Raw genomic sequence first — 10000 nt, forward strand, 5'->3', positions numbered from 1 at the left:
ATGCCAGAAAAAGATTTAGGATGTCCCAATACATGCACGTCAATTGTAGTATGCTGAAAATACATAAATGCCCCACTAACTCCAATAGCATTTTGCAGTATTCGTCTTTATTCTTGACATTTCTCGACATAATGAGAAAAAAAAAACTTCCTCATCTGATTTTGTTTCTCTCCTGTGGCCCTTAAACTCTTCTGTACTTTTAGTATGTAGTGTAGTGAAAAGAAAGAGTATGTGATTCAGAACGCATGCTTATGTGTTAGTATTTCAACTTGGCTGTCTGTCTGTTGGAGAGAGATGAGAGGAGAGGCTGCCACGGCTACTATAACCATAGCAACGCCGGTGAGAGTCCGACTAGGGGTTTCTTGATGCACTTGAAAAGCACCAAACGTATTTCTTGAAATCACAGGAGCCCTGTGTCCAAACATAGACTGAGCCTGCTGCGCTCTCACTCTTGCCCTCTTATACTCCCTGTTTTTTAACCTTTTTCTTGATATCCTCGCCTACACCCCATAATCTGACCATCTGTCCATCTCTCTCTCTCTCTCTCTCTCTCTCTCTCTCTCTCTCTCTCTCACACACACACACACACACACACACTCTCTCACAGACACACACTCTCTCTCTTTCTCTCTCACACACACACACTTTCTCACACACAAACACACTCTCTCTCTTTCTCTCTCTCTCTCTCACACCCACACACACACCCACACTATCTCTCTCTCTCACACACACACACATACACACACAATCTCTCTCTCTCTCTCATTCTCTCTATACACACACACACACACTCTCTCTCACACACAGACACTCTCTCACTCCCTCTCTCACACACACACAAACACACGCTCTCTCACAAACACACCCACACACACACACACACACACACACACACACACACACACACACACACACACACACACACACACACACACACTCTATCTCTTTGTCTCACACACACACACACACACACACACACACACACACACACACACACACACACACACACACACACACACACACACACACACACACACATACACACTCTCTCTCTCTCTCTCACTAGCTCCATCATCTATCCATCTGTGCCTCCTTGTCTTCCCTGCCTTCATCCATCTGTCCATCTTCCTCCCCGTTGTTATTTGTACCTGCACACGGCTGAAATATCCCCTCTCATTCCCCGCCTCTTCCTGATCGGATGTCTTTGTTTTGTAACCGTGCAACAGTGGCGAGCAAAGACTGTAGACTCTAAGTGTCAGGGGCCGAATTTTTTTTTTTTAATTTAAACTCCTCTATGTAAACAAACGGATGTCCAGTGCAGTGCATGCTGGCAGCCCCTAGATAATTATGATACTTCTCCCTCACTGCAAGAGACACTCAGGTTGCGTTCCGAATCGCATACTTTCTACTATATAGTAGAAAAAAGATTTAGGATGTCCCGATTCTTATGGCCAGATTTAGGATGGTTAGAAGTACCCGGATGTCCTACTTCATGCGGCCAAGATTGTTAGTGTTGAAAAGTGCATCCTATTTGGGCGATTCTGACCCACAATCCAGTGCGCACGTGAAGTGACGTAACATCGACGAAGACTCCATATGAAAACAATCGGGGATGCGACGGATATAAAAGCAAGAGGCAAGATCAAGGCGCAATGTTATGATGAAATAAGAGAGTAAAGTATGTCCCAATAGTATGCCTACTGCATCCTAACTAGATTCTTTTTATCGTCGGATGTAGTATGTAGAATAGAAAAAAGAAAGAGTATGCGATTCGGAACGCAACCTCAGTCACTCAACAAAGTGAGTGAAGTGCTGTGCTGGCTTCCCAAATGGTGGACTTACGTGATATACCCACCCAGCCACTTGAATGCCCCTCTGATGTGACCTTAGGGGCAAAAAAATGATCCTTTAAGTATACAATCAGGGCATCCTTTCAGAAAATAAGTAAAAGTGAATGGACCAAGTGGGACAAAGGGTGCCTTTATCGTACAAGAAAGAGATACATCTTTGCCCTATATGGTCAAACTCCAATGGCACCTGAGCTGCAGAAATTTGTAACCACATGTAGAAGTCCTATTACCCAATTAAATACACTAAGAATAATGATTTTAAAAAGGTCACTAAAGCTATCTGAACATAAAGGACAGGGGCAGTTGCCTTCCTGCGACCCCCCCTGTGCACACCACTACCTTTCACCACAGTGTTTAAGCCACAAGAAGAGGCAGTAAAGACCTGACTTCACTGGTCTCTGTTTCCCCCTCTCTCTCCTGTCTGTTCCCTTCCCTTTGTCTGTCTGTCTGTCTGTCTGTCTGTCTGTCTGTCTGTCTGTCTGTCTGTCTGTCTGTCTGTCTGTCTGTCTGTCAGTCAGTCAGTCTGACTCCCCACAGCTTAAAGGTCTCCTATTATGCAAACTGCTCTTTTTCATGTTTTTTATTTCAACATTACTATGGGTCCCCGCCCGGTATGTCTAGAGACTCCAAAAGTATGAGAATAAACAACCCTCTCTCTCTCTTTCTCTCTCTCTCTCTCTCTCTCTCTCTCTCTCTCTCTCTCTCTCTCTCTCCATCTCCGCCTTTCTGCAAACCATCAGACAGAGACTGAAAAGAGCGGATTGATTTAGTATAATGGCACTCTGAGAAATACAGGCCTAGGTCTACAAACAAATTTTTTGGACACTACATACCCCATGAGAACAATTTCTAGTGTAAACTCAAATTATAATTTGTGACCTTTAATATCGCTGCCCTGTCCTCTTATTCTGCTCCCTAACTCTCTAAGAATCTCTGTCTCTTTCTCTCCCAGATTGTCTATGCCTATGCCATTGTATATGCTCTATCTGTCTATCTATCTATCTATCTATCTATCTATCTATCTATCTATCTATCTATCTATCTATCTATCTATCTATCTATCTATCTATCTATCTATCTATCTATCTATCTATCTATCTATCTATCTATCTATCTATCTATCTATCTATCTATCTATCTATCTATCTATCTATCTATCTATCTATCTATCTATCTATCTATCTATCTACTTATTTAGAACAAACATAAAAAAACACCCATTTGGTAGAGCTGTGCACAAATGTGAACAATATAACAGGACATATTGTAACTGAACATATATAGGTAAATCATTCTGGCACATCCAGGCGTTCCTGTCTGTCTGGCCACATATTTTCATCTACATCACAACGGATATTATCCCTTGCAATGCAGCGAGGAAAGTACATCTAATGCTTCACACACCTCCTCGTGAGTGAAAGCTGAAGTCCACCTGAGAGCAATTGTTCAATTTAGGAGACATTTCCAGGAAAAAAATTATAAAGAAAGGCATAAAATTTGCTTGAAAGAATTTGACAACTAGTTCAACAATGTTGTATGTAATGACTCAAGCAATGAAATGAAGACTATTAGTTTTATTGGGAACGACTATTCAGCATCCATAAGTATAGTTCATTTTGACTGACATGACATAAGCAAATGACAATGTTATAAAACAGCAGAGAATTGTATGACAGCAACTGATACATGTCCAAAAGCATTTGCAATTTGTTCAGAGGAAGGAGAAATTGCTACTATGATGTGCTCAAATGACTAAATGTTGCGGAGGTTGAACTAATAGTTATGAGAATTTTCATTCTGATCTGAGAAAAGCACCAAAGCAACTGAGAAAAACTGTAATAATAATAATAATATATTCAATTTATATAGCGCTCTTCTCGCACTCAAAGCGCTTTACATGCGAGCACAACAGTAAACAAACAAAAGGAGAATTTAAAGTTGATGGGGCTTGGGTTGGTGGGTGATCTAGGGGTATAGGCAGAGGAGAAGAGATGGGTCTTAAGCTGTTGTACCTCCGGGAGATCCCAGTGCCACGCTGTCATCTACCTCGGCACGTCTCTGCTGTTGATATCAATACAATACAATACAATACACAGCTGAACGGCGCCCCTCGGTGGTGAGAAAGGGTACAATCATAAGCACATAAAGAACAGAATAGACAAAGGGGAAGTTTGGACGAGGAAAGATATTTGGAAATGTTTAATGGATGGATAGATAGATAGATAGATAGATAGATAGATAGATAGATAGATAGACAGACAGACAGACAGACAGACAGACAGACAGACAGACAGACAGACAGACAGACAGACAGACAGACAGACAGACAGGCAGACAGACAGACAGGCAGACGGATAGATCAATATAGATTCTACCTGCATAGTGCAAAGATTGGATGGCTGATAATGTCCTACAGCTTCATACTGATAAAAATCCAAATTCTCATTTCTCTCCCTCCTGACGTTGTCCCTGAGGTGATGGATAGACTTGGCTTTTTATCTTCTTCTGTGTGTACTGTGTGTGTGTGGGTATCTGTGTGTGCGTGCGTGCATGTGTGTGTGTGTGTGTGTGTGTGTGGGTCGCTGTGTGTGTGTGTGTGTGTGTGTGTAATCTGGGCGTCTCAACGGGCCAACAACTGAGTCTGGACCTGCATGTAGATGGTTTGATTTGCTCCTGTTTTCACCAGCTGATCAAACACTTGTTTAAACTCAACCTCATTATGTCCAAAACTGAGATGGGAGAGATCATTATAGACTGATTATTGTAATTCCCTTTTGAGGAACTCTCTCCATTTTACGTCTTTCAATCTCTTCACCGAGTTTTCTGTGTGTGTGTGTGTGTGTGTGTGTGTGTGTGTGTGTGTGTGTGTGTGTGTGTGTGTGTGTGTGTGTGTGTGTGTGGGTCTGTGTGTGTGTGTGTGTGTGTGTGTGTGTGGGTCTGTGTGTGTGTGTGTGTGTGTGTGTGTGTGTGTGTGTGTGTGTGTGTGTGTGTGTGTGTGTGCGTGTGTGTGTGTATGTGTGTGTGTGTGTGTGTGTGTGTGTGTGTGTGGGTCTGTGTGTGTGTGTGTGTGTGTGTGTCTGTGTGTGTGTGTGTGTGTCTCTGTGTGTGTGTGTGTGTGTGTGTGTGTGTGTGTGTCTCTCTCTCTCTGTGTGTGTGTGTGTGTGTGTGTGAGATCATTATAGATTGATTATTGTAATTCCCTTTTGAGGAAGTCTATCCTATTTGAATTTAGATCTATGGCTTCTGCAGCAGCTTAAGACTCATCTGTTTGAACTGGTTTATATTCATTCCGTTTTGTCTTGTGTGTTTAAGCTGGATATATTTGCATGAATAATTTATCTAATGGGTCTTTTATTTGCTGGTTTGTTTTAGTATTAAAAGCTCTTTGTGTTAGCATTCTTAATAGGTGCCATATAAAAACACTTGTCATTGTGAGTATATTTGAAATAAAAGGAGAAAGAGGATTTTTTTTTGCCCATCTGTTTTAAGAAAAACAACATCCCCAAAAACATTAATATGTATGAATTCAAAAAACAACAATTACTGAAATGAGGCCGATAAGTCTTTTGTTGTGTGAACATAACAGATGATGATTTTTAGATTTCCTATTACCGTGGGAGTTGTCAGTATTGGTGGATTAGCTGCCTCCTGTGTGTGTGTGTGTGTGTGTGTGTGTGTGTGTGTGTGTGTGTGTGTGTGTGTGTGTGTGTGTGTGTGTGTGTGTGTGTGTGTGTGTGTGTGTGTGTGATACTTTCATGCATTTGATAAACTCACTAAATCAGTTGTAATTACACTGAAAAACTAATGTTAGAGGTTTTTTTCTTTTTGGAGTTTGGGGTTTGGGTTAAGGGTGAATTTGACTTGTCACAACTGTATTAATGTTGAGGGTTGATATATTTACTCTTCAGCAGCCAATAAACCAGTTTAATCAAACCAGAAGAAAAAAAAAGTGGCAGTGTTATAATGTCCGATTGAAGTCATTACTCAGATGAATTGAGTCATCAATTGAGTTATCCTCCTGGCTGGTGTTAAAGCTGAGGATTTTTTTAACAGAAGATCTATCTATCTATCTATCTATCTATCTATCTATCTATCTATCTATCTATCTATCTATCTATCTATCTGTCTGTCTGTCTGTCTGTCTGTCTGTCTGTCTGTCTGTCTGTCTGTCTGTCTGTCTGTCTGTCTGTCTGTCTGTCTGTCTGTCTGTCTGTCTGTATGTCTGTCTGTCTATCTATCTATCTGTCTGTCTGTCTGTCTGTCTGTCTGTCTGTCTGTCTGTCTGTCTGTCTGTCTGTCTGTCTGTCTGTCTGTCTGTCTGTCTGTCTGTCTGTCTGTCTGTCTGTCTATCTATCTATCTATCTATCTATCTATCTATCTATCTATCTATCTATCTATCTATCTATCTATCTATCTATCTATCTATCTATCTATCTATCTATCCCACATCACTAACTACATTTCCCACAAACCAACGCGGCACATATTCCCAGCTACGTCACGTGCGCTCCCAGCTTCCGGTTGAAGTGTTGTAGATGGATACATGACACAGTTGTTTGGACCAGAAAGCAGCGACGCTTTTTTTTGTGGAAACCCAATAACATCCACAATAAGTCCATACTTCGTGGTTTATTGGACACCGTAGTCGCCGAGGGAGCTGTCTAGAGCCGCGGCCGCTATGGAGGCGGTCCCCCGGATGCCCATGATCTGGCTGGATCTAAAGGAGGCTGGGGAGTTCCCGTTCAGCCCGTCCGTCAAGCAGGTGAGCTGGGTAGGGGAGTGAGGCAGCAACAGGGGGCTAAAGCTGGAAGTCAAACTCAAGAAGGATTATGAACGAACTGGATAGAGATAACCCAATCAAGATGCTAACGTTAGCCACAGTGTAAAGTAGCTAGCTGTCAGTTAGCTCATGTCACTGTCTGCGATGGCTTTATTTTCCTAACGGCTAAGCACCAGCTAGCTAAAAGGCAAACCCCCGTCTCCCCCTGCCCTGACCAACGCCTTTTGTTTGCTAACGGTAGCCACATGCTAGCTAACAATAATAAGCTAGCATTTCAACTCCCCAAGTTTATAATTAGCCCGTCAAGTAAGTGGCTAACTAACTTATACATAAACCAAAACGTAAGGTAACGGTTAGGGCACAGGTAAACAGTGCTAACATGTTGCTAGTGGTGCGTCTATCGGCCCAGCCAGTCACTCACTGACGCTCTTGACGTAAAAAACAAGATCAAAACAGTGAGCTCATTGTCACATGCACCTGACTACAGCAGCTTCCCCAGAAATGTAGGAGTTATGCCAACGGAAAACCAACAACCTGCTCTAGTCATCAAGCATTGGATACTACTGAATATATATTTTGTTTTGCATGTTACAGACAGCCACAGGAACAAGATAGATAGATAGATAGATAGATAGATAGATAGATAGATAGATAGATAGATAGATGGCCAACTAGTCATACAGCATTGACACTACTAAATATATATTTTGTGTCACCTGCTAGAGTTACAGCCACATACACAAGCAGTAAAAAAAAAATTAATAAAAGTGAAAGCTGGTGTTTACCATGTTCCTAATATAAGGTGTGCACTACATAACATAACATAACCCCATGATATACTAAACATGATTCATATATGAATTATGAATTGGAATATCATTTAGAACAGTTTCATACAAGGAAGATAATGAGGTGAATGCAAAACGTGTGAGGAGATGTAGATGTCAGATGATACAGATGTTATGATTCTTTCACATCTTTCTTTGGAGAAAAAAATAACTGTTATTTTTATGTGTGTTTTTAAACCTGCAGTGTGTAGAATTTTGGGTTTTATTTCCTAGCAGATTTTGTAGAAAGTAATTATAATATCCATAAGTACATTTAATTTAGTGCATAATAGCTGACATTTTTTTTTATTATTATTATTTCCCTTAGAAAGGGTCTCATATATGTCCATATTTCTGCATATTTTGGACCAAGGCCTAGTGCCGCCATCTTGAAAGTGTCATAGTTGGAATGTCATCAGGTGCATTGTTTGAAATTTAGAATTGTTCTTGTCCTTGAAGGCCACTGTAGCTTCTGTTATTATTCGAAAGGGTTGGGGTTACCCAGGGAGTGTTGCATTCTAGAACTTTGTTGAACTTTCTTGATGATGTCATATTACACACTGCACCTTTAAGTGTTCAAAACAGAAATATGTCTCTGTTATGGTAAATGGTGTTATTGTGTAAAAGCCTTGTTTTCTTAGTATAATGTCGACCTCATGTGATATTAAAAAGGCAAGGATTTCTACTGTAAATGAGACATACAAAGAGAATAGACATTCAATCATAGTACAAGTTACCTCAAATTTCGTTAATTACAACACTGTAAAGCACATCCTTTCGTCCAAGCTCACAAATGCATAGGCCTATACATTTTAATGCTCTTTTTGTTTTTTAACTTGGTCTCATCTACATATCTGGCGACCCAATTTCCCGCTCCTTCCTGATACAGATAAAATGACAGACCTTTGTCCTGCTGGGTTACTGTAATTCCTTTCCATAATACTCCTCTGGGATATATATTGCAATAGACTTCCCACATTTACTGAGCACAGAGCAATACTTTAAAAACATATTTGGTGCTCCAACATTTTTTTATGAGACATTTTATTATATGCAAATGTCTTTCAGGAATTCCTCAATACACAATACACAAAAACCTCAATATTTACCATTAGATTTTTTCAAATGTTTAACTTTTAATGCAAGAGTCAGTGTTGGACAGTGGTAGCATTTATTTTCTTTGTCAAATGCTGAATCTCATTTTGGAACTATTAAACAGAGAAAATGTCTTAATCTGTTGTGCCTTATTAGCAAGCTGATGTTCCTCAAATAATCATTAAATATCTTAATCTAATTAGGCTATCCAGTTCAGCGTCAGCTTTTTCAGCATACACACGCATTTTCAGCAGGAAAGGAAATGCATTTTCTAGTTAGTTTAAGTGTACCCCCATCAAGAACAAATACTCATTAAAGAGCTAAATGAGTTCAAGTGTATCCCAAACAAAAGGTGAAGTCAGTAGTACAATGCTGCTGTTGTTGCTGTGTCGTTGTACATCTTTAGAGTAGCCTTTTTACCTTCCTGGAAGTTCCTGCTTCCATGATTCCATTAGAAACAGAAACCAAACCCCAGTAAAGCAGTGAGTATGTTTGCTGTGTATAGTTTACCTTCTGACCTCTCATTAAGCTGCTTCCTGCTCATTACAGAGGCTGAGTCGGATAGAGAAAGTCTTGGCAAAGCATTCTGGGAGAAGGCCAATAGAGTTCAAACTACTGGGATATTGCTCAGGGCCAAAGATAAGACTATTGATTAATGGGCTAATAAAAAAATAATAACGTGTAGCACCTTTCAAACGAGAACTGCATTACAAGCTAGACAACCAAATAAAATAGACATTCAATAATGGTATAATTGCCTCTCTTGGGTGGTGTAGTGGATAGAGTGCGTACCATATTGGCTCAGTTAGCAGTTAGCCTGCATATCAGATAATGTTAAAATGTGATTCTGCTATATTATATATATATTATAGCCAAAGTGGATCTATAAAACTAAAAAGTTCTAGTCTTGAGAGGCGTCTTAAACCTGATTTTTTGAAAAGTGCACCAACTTGTTCTTTGTGTTTTCTCCTCTTAGTTCATCTTGAAGAATTATGGAGAGAATCCGGACAACTACAACGAACAGCTGAAGAAACTGGAGACACTGCGGCAGGTAGGCGCAGAGGGGAAATAAAATGCAAAGGAATTATGAGAATTATCCAAAAGCTTCCTGTATATTTTAGTAACTTTGTCTTTTAACAATTTAGTTTTATAACGGTGGAATTTTTTTTTTTTTTTTTTTTTTTTTTTTTTTTTTAGAAAAATATCAGATATTCTCTGAAAAAAACTCAAAAATAAATAGTATGCGTATCATATCTGACCAGGTAACAGGTTGACAATTTATAAAAACTGCAACTCGGCACACACACCAAATCCTAATAGTTTTGCAGCCATAGCAACATGTAAAGCTTGACAACTACAGAACCCACTCAGAAACAAGATGGCGTTGAGCTCTACAGTGAAGAGGATGGATGTAATAATATGTATTCCTGACTCGAGGGAAATGC

At 40.0% G+C, this 10000-nt stretch overlaps 1 protein-coding gene across 1 annotated transcript in view; it reads left to right on the forward strand.

The window, feature by feature from the left end:
- The first annotated feature begins 6393 nt into the window (after positions 1-6393).
- The window catches only part of ptpn23a (protein tyrosine phosphatase, non-receptor type 23, a), a 26666-nt gene continuing 23059 nt past the window's right edge, over positions 6394-10000 (forward strand). The window contains exons 1-2 of the mRNA XM_080039388.1: positions 6394-6615; positions 9532-9606. Coding sequence (XP_079895514.1) covers positions 6532-6615; positions 9532-9606 — 159 coding nt within the window. The 5' untranslated portion in view covers positions 6394-6531. The remainder of the gene's footprint in view (positions 6616-9531; positions 9607-10000) is intronic.

This window comes from Ammodytes marinus (assembly GCF_949987685.1).
Source record: "Ammodytes marinus genome assembly, chromosome: 13".
Lineage (NCBI taxonomy): Eukaryota > Metazoa > Chordata > Actinopteri > Uranoscopiformes > Ammodytidae > Ammodytes > Ammodytes marinus.